Genomic DNA, 22,200 nt, shown 5'->3' on the forward strand with positions numbered 1-22,200 from the left:
CCCGCCTGCCCAGCGAGGCGTCTGCGGGCTCCAGCAGCACCGGGGTCGCGGGGGCGGCGCCAGGCTCGGGTCCCTCGGGGCACAGACGCATCCCGGGACAATATCCCTGGACAGCATCCCGGGAGAGAATCCCAGGAGAGCATCCCTGGCTCTCCCGCTCCGTGCCGGCGGCGCCGCCCGAGCCCTTCCCCGGCGCGCTGCTGCCCCCCAGCGGCCGCCGCACCGCCCGGCGAAAGGGGACGGGAAGGGACGGGACAGGAGTGGAGGAAGGGACGGGACAGGAGCGGAGGAAGGCTGCTACACTTACTGCAGTCGCTAAATACTAGATTTTTTCTCTGGAGACTCCCAAACGCGCTGCCTTGGCAGACACCAACGCAAGGGAAGCAGCTCGGCATGGAGGTCCCGCACAGCGCCACTTGGTGCTGGTTAGCTCCCGTAAAGTGAGAACGAACCAAAAATGTGTACTTCACGTTAAAATGGCTTTTAAAAATGCAGTTAATAACTTTTGCAGTCAGCTTAGTAACCAACTTAGTTCCCACCTTCACCTTGATATTCAACCTCGTTAAAATGGGGTTTAACAAGTCCTAGCGACAAAGGCTGTTACCTGAGCCGTAACACCCTGGAGCTCTCTCTGACCCATCTACCCAAGGTCCCTCGACTGATGCTCACAAATTGCTCCACAGCCTCCAGGAATCTCTTTTCACTGTCCCACAGATACCTGCTTTTTTGAGATCAAAGTTATTATTACTCTCTTTTCAGAGAGTGTGGGACTGTATCTTAGTCCCTCTTTCACCTTGTTCCAGCTACTGAGTAGACATTCCTGGGACAGTCACATATATTTAAGTCATATATGCATATGACCAACAAGGTCTAGCTATCTAGGCCCACCTAAAATCTGCATATGAAAAAACACCACACATATGTGTTTGTTAAAGAAACATCTAAACACTGTAGTATCCAAAATAAATCAACCGTGGAAGTGATATGACAGCACTCAGTTCAGATCTAGTCCACTGAATTTCAGTTTCTTCACAAACCTAACATAGACTCATTTCTACCATAATTAGATCTGGAATGATTACAAGCTTCGGTGGAATCCAGCAGACTATGGAGGTGCTGAATTCATCCGAGTTCCATCTGGCCAGATCTGGAAACCAGATATTGTTTTATATAACAAGTAAGGCTCTTGCATATTTAACTTCTTAGTTCAGGGAGAGGGGTTGATGTTACCAGTTCTAAAAAAAATCAGCAGCAAGTTCACAGAATGCACTGAAAAGCTGCTTTTCAACACACCTGTGTCCTGCATCCCCCCACTGCTGTTCTCACCTTCATGCCAGCCACATCAGCATCACTGGGCAGGAATCAGCTCTAACCTGGAGCTGCAAGTGAGCAGGCCAAAGTGAACTTGGCTTTTCCCCTTCACAAGCCCCTGTGAATCACAACTTTAACTGAAAGAAATGCAAATTCTAGCTTTTTAGCAGTTAAATTCACAATTTGACACCTTTTACTTTAGATGTCAGTTTCTGAGACTGTGAAGAGCCAAACTATAACTAAATGGATCTGTAAGAAAGCAATTCTCAATGAAATGGACTCAGCTACAAGATCCAAAACTCAGGTCTATGGATCAACAGTGATGACACTCCTTTTCTAACTGGGGCCTTAACATTTCAAATTACCCTTTAATTTTACTTTTTCATTTACTCAAGTGGATCATATAAGATAGCAAAGTGGGACTTAAAAAAACCTCTTAGAAAATACACTCATTATGCAAAGATAGACCCCAAACCTAATCCCTCTTTCCACAGTTACTACCTGCACTGTCCACAGAAGAGGTGGAAGTATCAGTAAAATTCTTACCATCCCCTTGAGTTCTGATGGGCTTGATCAATCTAGATATAGAATAGAATGAAATAGTTCAGTTGGCAGGGGCCTACAACACTCATCTAGTCAGACTGCCATTTGCAATCTGTTATTTGCCATTTTGAATATTGATTGCACCAAGCCATGCTATTAATAAGAGAGAGTATTTCCTTCCAACTCCTCCCTGGTGAGTTTATAGAGCTTTTGTTTCAGTTTAACTGTGCAAATTTATGACAGTCACTGACTCAGTCTTGCATAAGCAACTGAGCTCCAAGTAAACAAGTAATTGCTGACTTCCCCAAAATAAAGAGTTCATGTATATGATCTGAATGTATGGAACTGCCTGGAGTAGATCATTCTAATTTTTGTTATTTTTACTTGCTTTACAGTGCAGTTGGGGATTTCCAGGTCGATGACAAGACAAAGGCCCTTTTAAAATACACGGGTGATGTGACCTGGATACCTCCAGCTATATTTAAAAGTTCATGTAAAATAGATGTAACCTACTTCCCATTTGATTATCAGAACTGCACCATGAAGTTTGGTTCCTGGTCTTATGACAAAGCCAAAATTGACTTAGTTTTAATTGGCTCTACAATGAACCTGAAAGATTACTGGGAGAGTGGAGAATGGGCTATAATTAAAGCTCCAGGGTATAAACACGACATCAAATACAATTGTTGCGAAGAGATATATCCAGACATCACATACTCTCTTTACATTAGGCGTTTACCTTTATTTTACACTATCAATATGATTATTCCCTGCCTGCTGATTTCTTTCCTGACTGTATTAGTTTTTTATTTGCCCTCAGACTGTGGTGAGAAGGTGACACTCTGCATATCAGTTCTTCTCTCTTTAACAGTGTTCCTTCTTGTTATCACAGAAACCATACCTTCTACTTCCCTGGTAATTCCCCTTATTGGGGAATACCTCCTTTTCACCATGATATTTGTAACTCTATCAATTGTCATAACAGTATTTGTACTAAATGTGCACTACAGAACACCCAAGACACACACAATGCCCGTGTGGGTGAGAACCATTTTCTTGAACTTACTTCCCCGGATCATGTTCATGACAAGGCCTGCCAGTGATGAAGAGAATAATCAGAAGCCAAAACCATTATTCACTTCTGAGTTTTCAAACTTAAATTGCATCAACGGTTCTGAAACCAAATGCTGTAAAGATGGCTTTGTATGTCAAGATACGGCATGTAGCTGCTGTCAGTACCAGCGCACGAAGTTCTCGGATTTCAGTGGCAATCTCACTAGAAGTTCAAGCTCTGAGTCTGTAGATCCTATGCTTTCATTCTCAGTTCTGTCACCAGAAATGAGAGATGCTATTGAAAGTGTGAAATACATTGCAGAAAATATGAAAATGCAGAATGAAGCAAAAGAGGTAAGAACATATTTTACTGTTACTTAAACTGCAGATACCTTTTGCCATTAGTGTGTTTGGTAAGAAAAAGATCTCAAACAAACAGACAAAAAAGATAACAGAGACCATTATTTTATGCAAGTAAATTACACAAGCTGTATTACAAGTATGTGCAGTTTTGAACTTACATAATTGAGAAGCAGCTCTGCTGCACAATGATCTCTTTTATTCACAATATGTACTGAGTGAGGCATGTTAAGGCAACCACTGCTAGGGGAACATACGAGACCACCCATCCCACAAGAGTTGAAGTTAGGATTTTCCAAGTTATAATCTTAATAGTGGAATTTGCTGACCCTATGGCCTTTAGAAAGTTACATTCTTCCTCCCACAGCTTACCATCAACAACAGAAATGTAAGAGTGAATGTCCCTCACAGTGATGATGGTGCTCATTCTGTTGCTGCTGCAGAGTAAAGTGCTGTAGCTAAATGAGGCAACTACTGCGAGACAGGGACCGGCATCTTTCACAAAGCTGCATCTTAACACAATAAAGGAGAAAAAAAAATTAAAATTTTTTTTCTATTATATTCCTCAAACATACTATGAGCAGTAGCCACACCATCACAATTATCACAGAATTTAAATCCCCACACTCTGGCACTTCATTCTAACTTCACTTTGTTTATACTGAAATCAGAACTCTATTTAGTTTAGTTGGTACAGAAAATACAGGGTTGCTTTGGGTTTTTAAGTTTCCCTTAACAAACAAGTTCTAAGCTAAAAAGAACAAATTTTAAAAACAACAAATGCATTATTCATTTCTTATCATTCTTGAAGAAAACAAAAAAAAATTGAATTGTAATCTCAATAGTAACTAAAATGATCACCAAGTTACTATTAATATATAACATATAGAATACTTCAGTGTCACTCTTGCTAGAACATTCACTGTAAAAAAAAGAAAATTAGAAAAATCTGTTGTTTTTTGAAACTTGGTTCCCTTTTTACATGAAAGGGACAGAGATGAATTTTGCATTATGCATGAAAACAGTCAAATTTCAGTACTACGTAATTAACATACCAAATAATTATATACCAATTAATTTTTGCTTTTTACATACTACCTAAAGACCAGCAGGAGCAGTCTGTTTCAGTAACGTTTTCTGGACAAACCTGTTCATCTAAGAATCTAAAGCTTTACACTTTCACCTTTGGAATAGAGAAGTTGTATCTCCTCAAGTCCAGTGTCTTGGTGATCAACCTTTTGGATTTGAAGCAGCAGCTTTTGGCTTTGCTCCAAAGAGCATATGCAAATAAAGCTTCTTCAAAATGAATTAATTTGTCAGTGAAAACAGATGTGTCAGTTGTGTATACATAAAGATATCTACATACAGAAGAAAGTGCACTTCCTATATGAAATGGTATTATTGCTAATGCAACTTATTCACCTAATAAACATGCCAACTTGCTTTTTTTTTTTTTTTTTTCCAGATTCAGGATGATTGGAAATATGTTGCCATGGTAATTGATCGTATTTTTCTATGGGTTTTCATCCTGGTATGTATTCTAGGAACAGCAGGATTGTTTTTACAACCTTTGATGGCTGGAGATGAAATGTAAAGATTAAATAAAACATTGTGAAATCAAATAAAACTGCCAACCAACTTTGCATCCCCCTCCCAGCACCTCATGTCTCTTCCATGTGTAGTAGAACAAGGATCTCTCTTGGCTTAAACTTTGCTTGACCAAGGCGGCTTTGTTCAGAATGCGGAAAAAGAAATTATTCTGAACCTTTATGACAGCGAATCTCAAAGTAATACGAGCTATGCTTTACAGCTACTTCTCTCAATAACTGGAAAAGATGGAAGCAGTGTGTTAAACTTCATAGGAATTATTTAAGAAGGGGTTAATAAAGAAATGGAAAATTACATGAATATTTGGAAAGTCAAGATGGGTTGAATGCTTTGGCCTACTAGGTTTGTTTCCTAGTCTGGTGCCAAGCCTCTTCAGACCATGACAGGATCTTCTGGAAGGAGTTCATAGTGAGTTCCATGAATACCCTCATGAGGATGGAATGGTGGGAAGCACAAGTACCAAACTGCTGGAATGCAGACATTGCCACCTGCTTACAAACTGACCCACACAGTGTCAAGAAAGGACCGAGAAGTTTATCACAAAAGGAAAACAAATAGGTAAATAATAGATGATGGTTATAAAGCAGTCATAAAGCAAACTCTCTGTATCCCCAGAATGCAATGTATGTGAAGGCCATCAGAAAAAAAAGCTGCTCAAACCTAATGATGTTTAGAATTGTGTACAAGTGAAACACACACTAAGACAGTCTGCAAGTGATGCAAAGGATCACAATGCTCTGATTGGATAGTTTGGATACAGAGGCATCCTGCTATAGCAAAGTGTTTCATGCCAAGGGAAGGCAGGTAGACAAAATAGTCCTGTAAAGTGTGCTAAAATTGTTGCTTAGGCATACATATTTTTTTTTTTTATCAGTAACTGCAGATTATTTAAGAGCATGAATAAAGAATGCAACAAAACACTGTACATATTTTGTAAAAATATGAACTGTTCTCTCTGTACCAAACTGAAAACTTTCTGGAAATACAGTGTATCATGTGATATAACATTTATGAAAATAAAGAGAATTAAACTGTTGAAAATTGTGCCTTATTTTCATTTATTTTGAGCAAGTGACAGTAATCTATGTAAGGTACCATTACCTACAGTTCAATACATTCAGCAATAAGTTACAGAAGTAAAAGTCCATGCTTCTGAGTATATTAACATTCTTTTGTTTCAGACACACCTGATAAGCAGAAGACCCCAAGGATTCCAGTGTCAGCTGTTACCTGAATCTACCATGATCAGACTAGAAGTCACTAAAAAAAATTCATGCATTTGCAAAAATTGTGAGTTACTATAACAAAGAGAGTGACTCCACTGGGCAATGTGCTGCCCATCATGATATAACTGGGCAGCCTGGAGACATCACTTAACAAGGGGAAAGAGATGAAATGGAGAGTTAAAAAAATAAAGATATATATCTGATCTACAGTTTTACTCACTTTGCTTTCTCTTCAGGTAAATTTCAGTAATTCAAACCTACGGAAGACTTTAAAAAGAAATGTTGTATTTGAAGAGGAAACAAGCTATCCGAACTATTTCTGCAACTTGCACACAGAGAAAGTCACTGATGCATTATTTAACCTCAGTAAAACTGAGAAAGTCAAAGCTCTTATATCTGAATTAAATCAGATAATCTTGAAAATTCACCTTTAAAGTTATGATGGGAATAGAGGAAACATGGATATCCAATGTCAGATGTAACTGAATTGTAACTGAAGAAGAGTGACTCCCTAACTAGTATTAAAAAAACAAACAAAACAAAAAAGGCCTGCCTGACATCATTTTCCTACTTGTGAGCCTTTAAAAGCTACACAAAACCAAGAATATCCTGCAAATTAAAACATTTTGAAATAAATATTTAATTATATATGTTACGACATAAGTAATAACTATTATAATCAGTACAGGGCTATTATAAAGGAGATCTGGGAGGGGGTATGGGAGAAATAAGTATCTGTTGTTCAAATTTATAATCACTATAAAAATGTAAAATTATTGAAGATACCAGAGTTTACATTAAAACTTCTCACCTAAACAGGTTATTATTAAAATAGTAATGAACAACACTAAAACAACTTTGGTGTAGGAAAATACCCAACTATTTTAGAGTCTTTTCCAGAAATAAAGCTATTAAGAAAGGAAGAAAGGTGGCATTGGAATCAATGTAAAGAATGTATTTAAATGGAATAATTGAAAAGTTGCAAGTTCGTTTTCAACAATCTTAGGAAAAAGGAAGTATGGAAAACTCTAAGTCCTTGCTGCTTAGAGTTACATATGGTTTTGTAAGTGAAAGAAATAATTTAAGGTAGCTCTCAAGTTCAGTTTAATAAATGTGAAAATCATTAATCATCTGTATTTGGTTCTACAGCATGATAATTCGTTACCCACTTCCTTCAGAAAGATGCTCCACAAATTCCTTCTGCCTGTGCTTAAATAATTCTGAGAAACACCCAAAGACAGGAAATAATTAATGTGTCTGCAAACTCACATACTGTATCAAATTCTTCATCAAGAGTAAAGAAATCTGAATGTTCCAGCCCCTTAGAATACAACTTGGGAACTCAGTTAACTGCCTTTGCCTTCCTTTCCAAAGCTGATGGAGACATCAATATACACATATGCTTTAAGCATTTTAAGGCTTGTTAAATGCTCCTGTTGGTATCACAGAATTAACAAGCTTTAAAATTTAGCAGCAAATTCCACTGAAAAGTTATAAAGGCCAATCATGGTCAAACTGCTGTTCTTAGTTGTGTATTAGATATACAGGAAGTTTAACTTGTATTTTTATTATATTTTAATTTACTCTGGCGAAATTTCATACTTCTACAACACACTGAAGAGAGCTGATAAAAATTGTCCTTTGTATACTAAATTGAAATAAGCAACTCTACTGTGTAACTGCAAATATTTAATATTCAGTGTAGCAATTTATATAGTAATTTAATAATTGGACTACAGTGATTATCATTAAAAAAATTTAAATCCTTCTATTTCACAGTAGGTGTCAGTGTATGCTTTTTTGATAAATCATACATGCAATGGCTTGAGAAGGTTCTTTTAATTCTGACCTGGCTTAGCAGTAACTCAGTAGACTGGCAATAAGCAAATTGACTTCTATGTGTCCTGGGAATGCCATGCTTTAAGATAAACCTAATTTTCTAGTTTTGGATTTTTCTTTTTTACTCTAGCAGAAACATGACTACAAAGAACATGCATGGAAACAGAGCTACTGCAAAACTCAGAGACATATCAGCAGGACATGGCTCCGAAAATGTTTATGCATTGGTACTGCCTATATGGGTAGGTACTATTATACTTGCCCATTTATGAATAACAGGAATAAATAACACAAGTGATCCAATTATTGAAACCAGAAGAAAAGCCCATAAGAACATTCGATCAAGCACCTGAGCAATGTATTTCCAGTCTTCAACAACCTAAAAGAGAAAGAGCACAAGAGTTGGTCAGTGTGTGCAAGAACAGGTAAAAACACAGTACCAAATCCTGCAATTCTTAGTTATTTCAAAGTACACTTTTTTCAACCATGTCCATATGATAACCCTCTTGAACAACATTTTACAATTACGTTGTGAGTTAGAACAGAAGCAAACTTCCCTCTGTGAAGATTGATAAGCTATGTAGATTTTGATGCAGAAATTGACCCTGACAAGCACCAAACATCCTCATCTACAGAGAGATGAGACTGGTCTGCCATCTTCTAACATACTGCAGGATTCATGGCCTGTGACGTCATAAAGCAGAATTCCCAAGCAGGAGTTGGAAGCAAAAGTTGTAAAGAAAACCCAAACAACCAACAACACCAGCCCACAACAAAAAACTAACCAGAAAACCAAACTAATCAGAAAACCAAAACCAAACCTCCCCAAACAGTAATAATAAAAAAATTTTTTTTAAATCGTTAGTACAGAGCAGCTGTTGTGTTACAAACAAGAGCTGAAAGCTGCAAAGTTACTGCTCCACAGAATTATACACTGGGCAGAATACTCACAGTAGTTTCAAGACTACTTTCCTTTTTGATAAAATTATTCATATCTATACACAGCTTTGCAAGTATTGCAGATATAATTGTGCAAGCAAATTAAAACCTTCCCAAACAATTGTCTTGGATTTGAACTGGAGCTATCTACATTTCCCAAGCCTAATGCTTCCTAAGATGTAAGGCTCCAATAGCCAGACGCTAGGTGTCCAGCATTTATTAACAACTTTTGTAATTAAAGCTTGCATTCTCTGGAGCCCAGTAATAATAAAACAAGTGAGTCCCCAGTCAGCTGTATGTTAATTTCCAAGGTTTACAGTCACAACAACATTACATTTGTAAAACAAAATACTTATCACTTGTCACTCACAATCAACCTTTATTTTACAGGAAATTATGTATTTAATAGCAAACTATTCTATTTCTGTTGTTCATACAATGCAGGGCTATTAGATGCTGCTTTAACAGTACAGCAGATACATTTCTTAAAAATCTAGGCCGCATCCCTTGTGACAATGTCAGAATCAAGTCCTGAGAAGGCACATCAGAGGAGGCACATTACTCCTAGTCTAGTATGGGAGAACACACTCAGCAACCAGAGACAGCAATTCCCATATAAACTGAAAGAACCTCAGGCTCTGCCATCAGAAACAGACAGTACACAATAAACTTCTATATTTCTACAAACTTCTACACTAGACTGGAAATAGCATTTAAGTCTCTGATGTACCTATGGTGCTAGCGTAAAAAGCATGTAAAGAAAAGAGATTTTAATGCTCTTACACAAAAGTTGTAAACATTTATTAAGGACAATTCAGAGTGCAAATGCACAGACTGAAAAAAGCCTCTGACATCTTTTGGTATGACTTAGAGACAAATAATAGTAAGGGTAGAAGAGAACAGTTATGAAGTCATTGAGTCCATATTTGATCTCAGCACAAAATGACCGATATATGGCTATAGCTTGTATTTAAACTAATACATGTGAGTTAGAGCCCTTATTTGGAATTGAAAACTGCAAGGTAAGTCTTGCCAGTATTATTTGGAATTGAAAACTGCAAGGTAAGTCTTGCCAGTATTTATTTGGAAAATACAAGGCAACTGCATTTTTCAAGATAGTCTTCAGGTACAACATTAAAGTGAAAAATAGCTCCTTCTCTCATCATCTCAGCAGTGCTGTAGGGAACAGTTACAGTACATGCTCTTGTAATAGACGAGTGTCTCACAATGTGTAACTAATGACAAGAACTTACTTCTAGAAGAAAGCAAAAGACTTCTAAAGAACCCAAAGACTGTACTGTATCAGCCAAATATTCTCAGTATTGTACCATAGTTGCACATCTTTTCAGTGGAAACAACTACACAGCTTTCAGTGAAGTACAAAAGCTGTAGCACATCTTTAATATGCAACTGCACAGTAAACCACTACTTGGTTTTCTAATTTCCACTCGTACAAAATCAGTGCAGCAGGACTAGCATACCCACCTCGCGAACTTCATTCTCCTTCATAACGTGTCGTGTAATATAGCGGATAGAATCCAGAGCTGCTTCCAAGGTGTTCCTAGATGATTCTGATCCATTCATATTTGCTGTTTCCTCCTTCTGAGCAAAGTATCTATCGACATGGCTTCTCATGCAAAGCAGCTTGGGCAGTTTGTGAAGAAATATCTTGCGAACCCAGGGTGCCATCGCATTGTGTGTGGACGAGGAGCGGTGGTGGATATTGATAGCAAAGACAGTTATCACAATGGACAAGGTCACAAATATCATAGTAAACACCAAGTACTCTCCTATGAGTGGAATAACTTTAGAAGATGATGGAATAATTTCTTCAATAACAAGAAGAAAGACAGTCAAAGATACCAGTACTGAAGTGCAAAGTGAAATTTTTTCACCTTCATTTGAAGGAAGATAGAAGACAAGGACAGTTAGAAATGAAAGCCCAATACAAGGAATAATGAGAAACAAAGTGTAAAAAAGTGGCAAACGTCTAATTATAAATGAATATGTAACAAAAGGATACCAGCAGCATCCATCAGTCCTGTTTCCTTTGCTCCCTGTTGCAGTGACTATTTCCCATTCTCCATTATCAAAAAAATCTCTTTTGTCAACATCATAATCTTCAAGAATTAGATCAACCTGTGAGCCATCGTAAGTCCAGGAACCAAATTTCATGGAGCAATTTTGAAGGTCAAAGGGGAAGAATGTTACATCAATAGTACAAGAACTTTTGTAGTTTGCTGGTGGAGTCCAAGCAATGGTGCCATCGTATTTTACCACAGTTTTTGTAGATGTTCCCTCAAAACGTCCATCTGCACTGAAAGAAGAGAGATAATGCATGTAATTACAATGGAGTGTGGGAGTGCATTTAAATACGAAATTATGCTTTGTTATTGTCATTTCTATTATTTATGCCTGGATAGACAAAATTTTGTATTGTCTTCATAGTCAACATTTTTCCTCAAATTTGAATCCCACATAGGTAAACAGCTTTGGAAGATAGAAGAATATTTTCCAATCCTGAAAAGATCTGTGCAACTTTCTATGGTCCCAATGACTTATGAAAAGATTGGAAAAATCCTGATCTTTAATAGCATGACCCAGCTCTGGTGTTTCTATTAGTAATACAGAATAAGTACTTTTAAATTTGGCCAAATCATAATTATTGAAGAAAAAGAGTCATGAAACAGGTAAAGTAATACTTGTGTCGAAACTTGAATTTACAGTCACCGCAACAGCCTTTTATCCTGACTCAACAAGTCAGGAAATGTAAAAGCATTGTAAATGCACACAAATTGTGCAGAAGGGTTAATTCAAAAGTTACTGTGTCTGAGATCTGTTAATTTTCAAAAGAAAAAAACCAAGAACAACCCAAAACCAAGGCAACCCCCCCTTACAGTTAAATGTACCTGACTTTAACTCCATTAATATGACCTACAACAGCATAAATTAGTTGCTTCCCTCCCATCACTCTACACTATTTGTACCCAGCACTTTGCAAGACATTTTTTTCTAATTAAGAAAAAAGTTTACACAACAAAATGGAAATAACCTTTTCAAAGGGACTAGAAATTCCATTCAGAAGTAAAGCAAAACATTGGAGCATTTAACATGGCAGCAAAGTCCATTTGGATTCAGAGGCAAATTCTTCCACAGATTCTTAGCCCACTAAACGTACACATTATGTCTATCCAACAAGCCTCCTAGAAGCAGTTTGGCCAGTGAAGTTATAACATAAATGCATTTTGTATGAGAAGATTCAAATCTTACTTGTCATACAGCACGATATCTGGAATCCAAATAGAATCTGATGGGACACGAATAGATGTTATCCCAGCATAGTCTTCAGGATTCCACCTTAATTTTACATCTACCCATTCCTGTGGATATGAGAGATGTAAAAATCATTATTATTGGGAAGTGGATTTAAGCAGGGTGATACTACATGAAAATAGATAATGAGGCAATTAACAACAATCAAACTGGCTTCTTAAATTTGCATAAAACAATGAATTTGCTGAACGGACATGTAGTTACCTCACTTAATATTTGTTTTCTGTTATAAGAGCTACTTGACAGAACTTAAGATAAGATGTTCCTTTTTCAGAGCATGTATTTATAAGTAAGAGCTATTATAATGTAATTTAATTGTATAAATTAAATTTGAAAAAAGCTTGTTCTGGATGAATACCAATGACTGGAAGCTAATCAGAAGCAATTTAGACATTTTCATTATACAAAAAACCCCATCATGGCTCCAACTCTTGAAACTGGTTCAACTTCAAGAAGATCTGCAGAAACTATTAAAGAGGGCACAAAGTATCATCAACCCACACGGCCATCTCATTTTTGCTGACTAGTCTCAAAGTTTTCCTAAAAATAAAAACTTGGCCTAAAATTACAGTTACTGGAAAAGAAGGGAATGGGAAGCAAAAGGAAAAAAAATCAAATAAACAGAAAGGAATTAGCCCAAACAAAAATAATTCCATAAGCTATTAAGTATAACCAGCATCTGCAAAGATTCTTCTCAGTTACATCAAGAATGATCTGTGAGCAGCATTACCCAAGTAAATAGTGGCAATTAAGTTTAGTACCGGACCCTTACAATTACAAAGCTTGAGGATTTTTCCTGCCCAAACCCAAATATTCTTCAGAGGAAAAAGTACTTCCTTCTAGCAAGCATATTTAATTGAAACTGGAATTCTTCAATAACGTATATCCAATAGTTTCAAACATCCCACAGGAAAAAGACCTCAAAACTATTATACAGAAGAATACACCAACCATACTTTTCTTAATAAAGCTTTTGAATGAAAACTTTTGTACTGAAGCAGCAATTTATGGTTGGAAATACACTCCTTGATGTATTAAATGGTCATGCAATACCATAACAGATTTCTTTTAATTTGGTGAGTTTTTACTTACCTTGTTGCTATGGGTTTTTTTAAGAGGTTTGTCACAATTAATCCTTTAAAGCATTTCCAGGGACATTTTATAACGATACTGTGTGAAATAAAATTTCATGCAAGAACTAAGTTTTTTGAATATACAGTTAACTAGAAAAGTTTCTCCCAAATTTTGATTTGCAGTTATGAAGCTTCAGAATTTTTTATCAGTATTTTACACATACCTGTTTCAACCATACATTTGTTGTCATCAGTTGATTTTTCTCATCCTGTAAAATAAAGCATATATCACAAAAAAAATCTATCCATAAGAAACAGTTGCTTCAGTTCACAGAGGTCTGTAACTTGAAATACAAAATACACTGCCGAAAGCATTCCAATCACTAAGTATGTTTATATGAGAACATCATATATCCATCTACAGTGCATTTTTATTACAACTGATAATAATTTTAGACACTTAATCTATTGTGTTTAAGCTAAAACAGCCACAATTATTTCACATGAAATTCTTCTAAAGTTAATGGAAAAATACAACTTATTTCCTGTACATACCACATCTACTAGCTGAGAGATTGCAAGGCCAAACTTGATTTTTATTGTGTCATTCAAGTGTTCCACTGGACGAACCCATCTTTGATAGTCTTCAAATAAATGCTTAAACAAACGATCTTCACTTTTAGCAATAAAAGAAGGTTCAGATACAGCTATATTAAAAAAAAAAGAATGTATTAACATTGATTCAAATGAGCAGTGTACATCTGCATTCTTGTGTCCAAAGAGCTACAGCTGTGCAGAGTTCCTTCTCATCTCATCCCCTTCTCTCTAGAAGCATGGCCAAGGTCCTGGAAGTATACTTTTATAAAGTTACCTGGTTTGATTAGCATCCTCATACCATTGTCACACTCCTGAAATGGATGACTCAAGAACATTAAGATAATCTCAGTAGGCAAAAAGCTCTTATATCATTTACCCAATGCCATGCAATTATGGAACTTCTCTAAAACTGAAAGCTGATCTATGAGAGACTGAAGTTCTGTCAGTCTCAAACAGGGTGGTACTTTTTAAAAACCTACATCCACATTATACATGTCTGTAGTATATTGCATAACTTGCAATCCAGTTTGAAACTTCAGTCTCCTCATGTTTTAATGTACTTCTTCTAACGTTTGGGAACATTTATCATGTATAAATTTTGCTGCACTTGTAGAGCACTTTCCCTCACACTGTTTTGCATCTTAGATGCATATGCCAAACTATTTACCAGTTGACTCTACCTATTCTAATGTTACACTGACTGGAATGCACCTTTCTAGTTCTTTTTCATAGTTCTCAAGGAGTCATTCTGGGTAAGATAGAGGGGAGGAAAAAAGGCAAGATCAGTGTCTAGCTAAGTAGTTCAAGTAAGAACAGCTTTCAAAGATGGTGTGAAATACCTGAAGATGGCCACTGCCTCGAGAAGCACAAACTACACACACCACCTTGCACAAAAGGGTCTCCAATTCTCAGACATAAGTTAGGGTGACCACCAGAAAACACAGACATATGTTCTAGATAAAGATTTTTACTACTTACCAATGAGATTTAAAAGGAAACTACTGCCAAAAAAAGACATAGCAACTATTATCATCAGTTTAAGGGACAGCATAAGCAAAAGAACAGACCTCACCACCATCTCTTTTTAATGCAGACTTAAAATATTATGCCATTACATAAATCTATGGCACGACCTCTCTAGAAATCATGTGCTCACTAACAGCATCCATCTAAAAAAAGATGTATCAGAAGCAGAAAAGCACCAGAGAATGTCATAAACAGATTAAAACCAGAGACAGTCATCCATACAAGGAGAGATTGAGAAGATTAACATTACTTTGTTTGGAGAGGAGGTGAATTTAGTCAACACAACAGAAGTAGATCAACTAGGAATGATACAAGCAGAAAAAACATTGGTGGTATTTAATCTTTCTCATAAAAGAAGCTAAAGGAAACAAAGTATCAATTAAAGGCAGCACAAACAATGTCTACTTGAAGTTCATTACCATCAACACTCAGTAAATCAGCGATTCATAGATACTGAAGAGGACTAGAATTTTAGAATTGCCTGGGATGACTACACTGTATGTCAGGCAGTGTCACACCTGCATAGAATATCAGTTCTCATTCCCACAAAACTCGCAAAAGCTACCTCAGAGTTTGACCAACAGTTCCATGAATTGGCATTTGTGGCAGAGGCTTGGCTAACACCATTTAAGCCATTAATTTGAACTGACCTAACCCAGTTCCATGTGACTGCAGCCTAGACAAATTAAGATGGGCAGCCTAAGTTTTAAGTTCCCTCCCATCCATCAAAGTGTGACAGCAGTGGATTTCTGCTGTGCTGCAAAAGGCTTCATGTCCAGGTCCTTTGGATGAAACACCCAAAGCACTGCAGAGCCCAACAAGGCAGTTCCCCTCCTTTGGCACTGCAGTTGTGGGGCAGTCCAGCAGAACTATTATTTTAAATACTAACCAGATTTCTCTGAAGTGTCATAGTAGCAGCAAAAGCAAAACGTAGCTTAAGAAATTGGACCCACAAAATGGGAGCAGCAGGACTCCTTCCTCCTACAAATATTACCCTCACTAACATGCTGCTGAACAGTTCTTGCTGCGGGTCAAATCAACATTTGGGGTTTAAGACAGGTCACCCTTCGGTTCCAAAATACAAATTATCTGTTTAGAGTGTATTTCATTTGCTCACAAACCTACTGTTCTTTGAGATACATTATTTGTACATGTTCTACAGTTTGACACATCTCCATTTCAAGATTGTTGACTTGTGGGATGTGCAAAGAACTCACTGTACCACTGAGATACCTCAGGTGCATACAGGAAAACTCACAGGACATAAGAATTGCTGCCAAAAAGGATCCAGCAACAGAATGTTGCACATGTACAAGTTACCTTGTAAATGTACAAGTGCCAAAAATATATTTAAGTGGTTCAGTATATCCTCATTAGCCAAGGATTTTTTCTCATTTATAACTGTATCAAGATTTGTCAAGCCTACATTTTACAGACACCGAAAAGAGTGCTTCCTGAAGACACAACTTAATTTCTCTATTTCTATATCCCTATTTCCTGAATTATTAATGGTTCTGAGTATATTTCAGTCTAATATTTCATAAATACTTGATTTTTATATTAGCATTAATTACATTTTCCGCCTCCAGTTAAAACTCTCAACTGAATTTTTCGTACAATTCAAGACTGACTATGGAGCTGGATATTATCTCTCCATTAATTGACCTTGAAGCAATGCAGAGGCAAAGTTGCACTTTCACCATTTCTGTGTTCCTGTAAGATGACCTCCTGAGCATCTTCAGGGTACATGTTGTTTCCAGATTAAGCTTCTCTTAAAAAACAGCATCTCCTCTGCTATGCTAAAAGGGGACATGTTCCTTTACTGCCTTTATATACTAACAGGTTATTTTTCAAATATTTTATACTCAGACCTATAGTATACTCACTGACCTATTACAATGACCATTATTTACTAACAATATAGTTCAATTATTTCTTTCTTTTTTTTCTGATCATGGATGTATCCACACTTTTCAGTATTTCTAGTTTATTCTGTTTATTAATATGCTGGGGCAAACTGGTCTATAAAAGACATCTTAAACAAAGGAGAGCTCCATGAGGAGGCTGGGAATGGTAACAGTATATTAAGAGTTGGCAAAAATAAAATAAGTAATCACCCCTACCCTGTACATTTTATTTAATAGGGCCATTGAAATAATTTGTTACACAGACTGCATGTGTTTAATATCTCTTTTCCACATATCTGTATGATTTTAAGATTATAACAAGGGTGGTGATTCTTAGTAACTCCTTGTACTAACATCAATTAAAAAAATTGTGAAGAGCTGGTGACAAGTGGAAAAAATGTAAAGAGAAGAAAACAGGTAAAACAGTTTTAGTGGCTTAAGGCAGCAGACTAGCTATGATGGTTGGAGAAAAACAGAAAGAGGTTAAAACCTATGACTAGCAAGATTAGCAAACAAACAACTCAGAGCACAATCTCATACTAAATCAGATGGCAAGAGATTATGGAAACACTCACCCCTGCCACTAGCTCAGTGTACTAAAAAATACTTAGAAGATCTGCACCCTTTGAAGGGCAGTTCTAAGCTTGCCTGTATTTGTACGTCTTCATTTTTATTGAGGCCGGATAACCTCTGCAGTTTAAATCAAAGGCAGCTCTCTGCACTGTTCAGTGGTAACTCCCAATGACAATGTTTATTATTTGCACCTTAAACTCTTCTCATAGCCCCTCAGTATGAGTTCATATTGAGCAACAAAAAAAAACCCCAAAAAACCCCACCTAAGTCACATATGATGTTGGATGGCCTAAATTTTAATTCTGCACAAAGGAGACAAATGTTTATGCACAAAGCAGACCAATAATTCAAAATTTTTTAAACTCTGAAGTAGTTGGAGGACACTTTTTACAAAAGACTAGGTAAAAATTCTAATTAAACACTTAACCTTGGAAACATTGTACTTAAAAATTAGTTTCTACCATTTCCTCCATAAGCATTTAACAAACTTTTTTATTAAAGTACTTTGGAAGAACTATTTAGAAAATAGGATGAAGCATTACATGGGCCTCAGATGCATGAATAGCATAATGAAACGCACATGTCTATTCATCTTGTTAACATTCTCAAGTCAAAATTTCACATGAGCTGCTAATGACAGACTTTTAAAATGTTGTAGATAAGAAACAAAAGATGGGTTTCACAAAAGAATAACACTTTCGTAATTTACTGTACCATTATGGGATTAAATTTCCTAGCATCTTAAAATGATTTACCAACATTATTCCCTTTGTAAGAATTACCAGTAAAATACTTAGTGCTACAGCTTGATCTCAGATGTATTTTTATAAATCTTTGGTTTGAAATAGGAGAACATCAGAGGCCATGTTTCTCCAAATAACAAGCTTTCTTTGAACTGTATTCCTCTGCATTTCCTTAGATAAAGTGTCTAAGAGCCAGATTGGGACTGCAGGTGTAACGCTGCTCCTTACACATTAAACAGTGTAGTTCAAAGCATTTTCTAACTGACAGAATCGAGTGTTAATGATTTCAGGCTTTCTTTGCATCACTACTGGGTGCAGTTTCGAAGGGAAAAGGGTCACTTTTTAGAAGTGTAATGTTAAGATGTAGATTCAGAAGTAATATATATTACTAATGCATGTTTATAATCATATACCATTATAATGAAAAAAAACCCTACTACTGAGGACAATAAACATTGTAAAATACCCATACTTTGTGGTTAACATTATATTATTTAACTCTAGGCTATCATAACACAGACTATTGTCCACAGATCTAACTACTACATACTAAAACTAATAATTTGCTTAGAAATGGAGAAGGTGAATGAATATATACAGTACACCTGCCTCCAGTACTCTAGTATATTTATTAAGACTATCTCCCACCATTACGTCATTAGGTAGAAAAGACAGGTAATGTATTAAATGGAAATTTTATTTTTGTACTGATTCCCCTGCCTCTTTGAAAAGCATCATGAGTCATACTTCCAGCATGGTCTTTAATTTTTTGGCCTACTTTTCCTTCTATGCATTAGCAATTGCCAAGAATCCAATCACAGTCAAGCGTTTAATTAACAGCAAGCATTTAGAAAGATCACAATCATCTTAACTAGGATTTCTGTAAGTCAAAGCAGCAATACTAACACTATTCCATTTACTGAACAAAAGTCAGAAAAGCTAACAATTACATTCTGAACTTCCCAGAACTATCTTTTCCTCCCCTGTTTAAAAAATAAAGGCAGACCCCATCACCACAACTACAAGCATGGAAGAGGTGGCTTCAAAGTTACTGGGAGGACTTGTGCCTTCTCTCTTACCTAGACATCAACATCTGGCCAACCAGCAGCAAAATAAAATGACACATATTGGACAGGAAACTATGAGGAATTTTGAACTGCAATACTGCTTAGTAATTACCAATATGCACAGAGGTACAACAGTTGCTCACAGAAAGAAGGGAAGGTGCTTCTTACGTTCAACTCAAATTTGAAAGGTTAAAGTTACAACTTGATAGTTGTAAAGTAGAATGAAGCTATCCCCTAACAGCTTAGCAACAAGGTATAATTATGGCACATATTTCTAAATACATTTACAAGTTTGATTAGTAACCATAATAGACTGCCATGTAGTTTGTAAACTAACCAAGAAATAGATGTGAACTGACAGTCTTTAGATTAAGAGCTAGTTGCACCACAAACCGTTCCTTTCTGCATACTTGTGCTATGGATTCTCGGGTAAGTACACACCATGTGCCAAACAGCTTCCTGACCTCTCTAGTGACATGACTGCCAGCAGCAGTGACAGCCACCTGCAGCTGTAACTGCAGGTCTGTGCCGTGCCACAGCACCTTCTCCCGAGCTCACTGACACACTAACGTGCTCCACTCGGCTTCCCACAGACAGAACTGGGATCCTTCTCCCTGCCCAACAGCCAGGCCATGAAAAGGCTGCCTCTCGTCAGCCTCCCGTGAGGAAAAATTCTGTCACGCTGAAGTCAGGAGAACTTCTCTGTAACCAATCCAGGATTTTGTCATCTCTCTTTTGTACCACTTTTAATCACGGCATCATTTTCACTGATTGCTGACCTGTCAGTAAACACTGAAGATGGACTGTGAAGTCAGCACCGAGGAATGCTGAAAGAGAGCAGCAAAAGGGTGTATAGAAGTGCAGATAGCACAAGGAGCAAAAGGAAGAACAAGTATGCAGAATCTTGTCAGAAGAACCATTTATAAATTTAGAGGCTATCTGTCACAGAATTAAACACAAATCCAAAACATACATAAATAAGACCTTACGGAAATAAGAAACAGGCCTGGGCTTCTCACAGGTTGTTGCCAGTGCAGGGCTGGGTGCTGCAGACACTGGGCACTGGACTTACCTTCTGCCTCAGTAGCATTTTGCCCACTCAGCTTCATTCCAGTCTTGGATACACTGGAACATACAACCCTACAGCTCACAGAAATCAGCTACATTGCTCAAAACCAGATAAAAGAGTAGGAGATTTCAAAACCTATAACATCACACAAACCCCAGGTTTTACCATTCTAAAAAGCAGAAAACTATACAGGTACTGCCTTCCACAGCTCCTTCTACAAACCAATACAGACATTTCTCCACAAATCAATGCTCACGTTTATCCCCCTAAGAATCTCTAAAGAAAGCACAAAATATTTTAAGAGAAAAATCACAAGAAACCCATACAAGCAGGAAGGTTTGCAGCTTCCTCTTGGGTAGGGAGAAGGATTTGATTCATTAAACTGAGTGGAAAACGCTTGGGTGCATGAACTGCCAAGGAACACTATCACAGGTCTGCAGCACAGCACAGCAGTGCTAGAGGTTGCTGTTAACCTCACCTCCGTTTGGGTGTTCAAGTCTCACCTGTTAGTTTAAAATTCAGAGCAAGAACAAAACTTATACTTTGACTATATTTTAAATCAGCAACTATTTTCTCCTGACAATTCAGAGTTATCCAAGCACTATTAACTGAAGGAAACACCAAATTAATTTACAAGCACTCTTACAGCAAATTTAATTTTATTTTAGAAAAAACAAGTTGTGAAAAGAAAATTTTAGCCTCACTATGTACGATCAGTTGTCTTTTAAGTCAAAACTGCTGGCTTGTGCCAAAAGGAAAAATTTGGCTTAACCTGACTGCAGGTAATTCCATGCAGTCATATAAATCATAAAATGTAACATAATGATTTTGCATCTTCTGTCATGACGAACGTGAAAAGCACTACTTTTCCAAATGTTGAAACAAAGAATAATCTTTTAAATCACATTCAGCAATAAGACTGAGTATTTGTAGGCTGAATTAAAACCAAGACGTTGATACAATCAACCTTCCATAAACCATATTTACAACCACTTTTTCAATTTTCAGTTAATATTAAAAAAAGGTCAAATTTATCTTTCATTAATTTTCTTTCTGCCTGTAATTATTGCAGCTATCGTTTCAAGACATTCTGCAAAACTCTTGGCAATGTACTTACAAATTATGTAAGTGCAGCGTTTTGAAACAACTGTTTCTAAATAAATCTATGGAAGAGCAGTGATTTTGCTCCTTTAATCTTTGTGTAAGTCTATGACCACTCCAGCTTCACATGCTATTTTACATCCTTCAACTCGGGAAGTTAAATCCTGATTGAATTACGAGACTGACTCTTTTGAAGTCAAAGAAATAATGCATGACCAAACTAAAGAGAGCTCTGTTATAAATTCTTAAGAGGGTTGTTTTCATGTGCAGTCATATTCATATGCGAATTACAGTTATTAAAATATATTCTACAAGTTTACCTCTGTACCAGCTGCAGATGCAGAGCACACACTACAACTGCACCTCCGCTCAAAAAGCGAGTGGAGCAAAAATTGAAAGCTATGGCAGCTGAGATCTTTAAAGCATGATATATACTACATTTAGAAAGTGTAACCACTGCGTAATGAAATGTGAAGCACTCAAGACTGCTAACGCACCTGAAAAGCCGTAGTTTGGCAAAGACATTTTCCCCCTTTTCTGTGAGGGGGCAGCCCTGGTGAGCCTGTTCGACCGCGGTCTCCGGAGGTCCCGCTCGTTTTCTTAAAGCCAGCGGAGCTCTACGATCCTCCTTCAGCAGCCACCGCCGGACCCGGCACTAGCCTTACTTTAACCTCGTCCGGGAAAAGTTGATGGCGCGGCAAACGATGCTGGTGCGCAGAGACCCCATTGCCGGCAGCGTTTACCTCCCACACGCAAAATCCCGCCTCATTTCCCCTCACGAACCGCTCCCGCTGCCTACGCTCCCAGCCGGGCCACAGCCGGCAGGGGCAGC

At 37.3% G+C, this 22,200-nt stretch overlaps 2 protein-coding genes across 4 annotated transcripts in view; one reads left to right on the forward strand and one right to left on the reverse strand.

The window, feature by feature from the left end:
• Positions 1-5,794, forward strand: part of CHRNA3 (cholinergic receptor nicotinic alpha 3 subunit) — an 8,681-nt gene extending 2,887 nt beyond the window's left edge. The window contains 4 exon segments of the mRNA XM_008641959.2: positions 259-260; positions 1,010-1,177; positions 2,250-3,261; positions 4,733-5,794. Of these exon segments, the coding sequence (XP_008640181.1) occupies positions 259-260; positions 1,010-1,177; positions 2,250-3,261; positions 4,733-4,861 (1,311 nt within the window). The 3' untranslated portion in view covers positions 4,862-5,794.
• Positions 3,353-22,150, reverse strand: CHRNA5 (cholinergic receptor nicotinic alpha 5 subunit). Of its 3 annotated transcripts, XM_017745181.1 has the most exons (7): positions 14,861-19,117; positions 13,841-13,992; positions 13,510-13,554; positions 12,150-12,259; positions 10,365-11,196; positions 8,290-8,319; positions 3,353-3,779 (listed from the first exon to the last, which is right to left on the reverse strand). In XM_017745181.1, exons 1-7 carry the CDS (start codon positions 14,958-14,960, stop codon positions 3,726-3,728), a joined length of 1,323 nt encoding a protein of 440 aa, XP_017600670.1. In that variant the 5' UTR covers positions 14,961-19,117; the 3' UTR covers positions 3,353-3,725. The 3 variants fall into 3 exon arrangements, with proteins under 3 accessions (XP_017600670.1, XP_017600669.1, XP_008640180.2); XM_017745180.1 differs by lacking the exons at positions 3,353-3,779; positions 14,861-19,117 and adding an exon at positions 21,866-22,150 and having other exon boundaries at positions 6,943-8,319; XM_008641958.2 differs by lacking the exon at positions 3,353-3,779 and having other exon boundaries at positions 6,943-8,319; positions 14,861-17,946.
• Between the last annotated feature and the right edge of the window lie 50 nt (positions 22,151-22,200).

The sequence above is a fragment of the Corvus brachyrhynchos genome, unplaced genomic scaffold (genome assembly GCF_000691975.1).
Source record: "Corvus brachyrhynchos isolate BGI_N302 unplaced genomic scaffold, ASM69197v1 scaffold309, whole genome shotgun sequence".
NCBI classification, from domain to species: Eukaryota; Metazoa; Chordata; class Aves; order Passeriformes; family Corvidae; genus Corvus; species Corvus brachyrhynchos.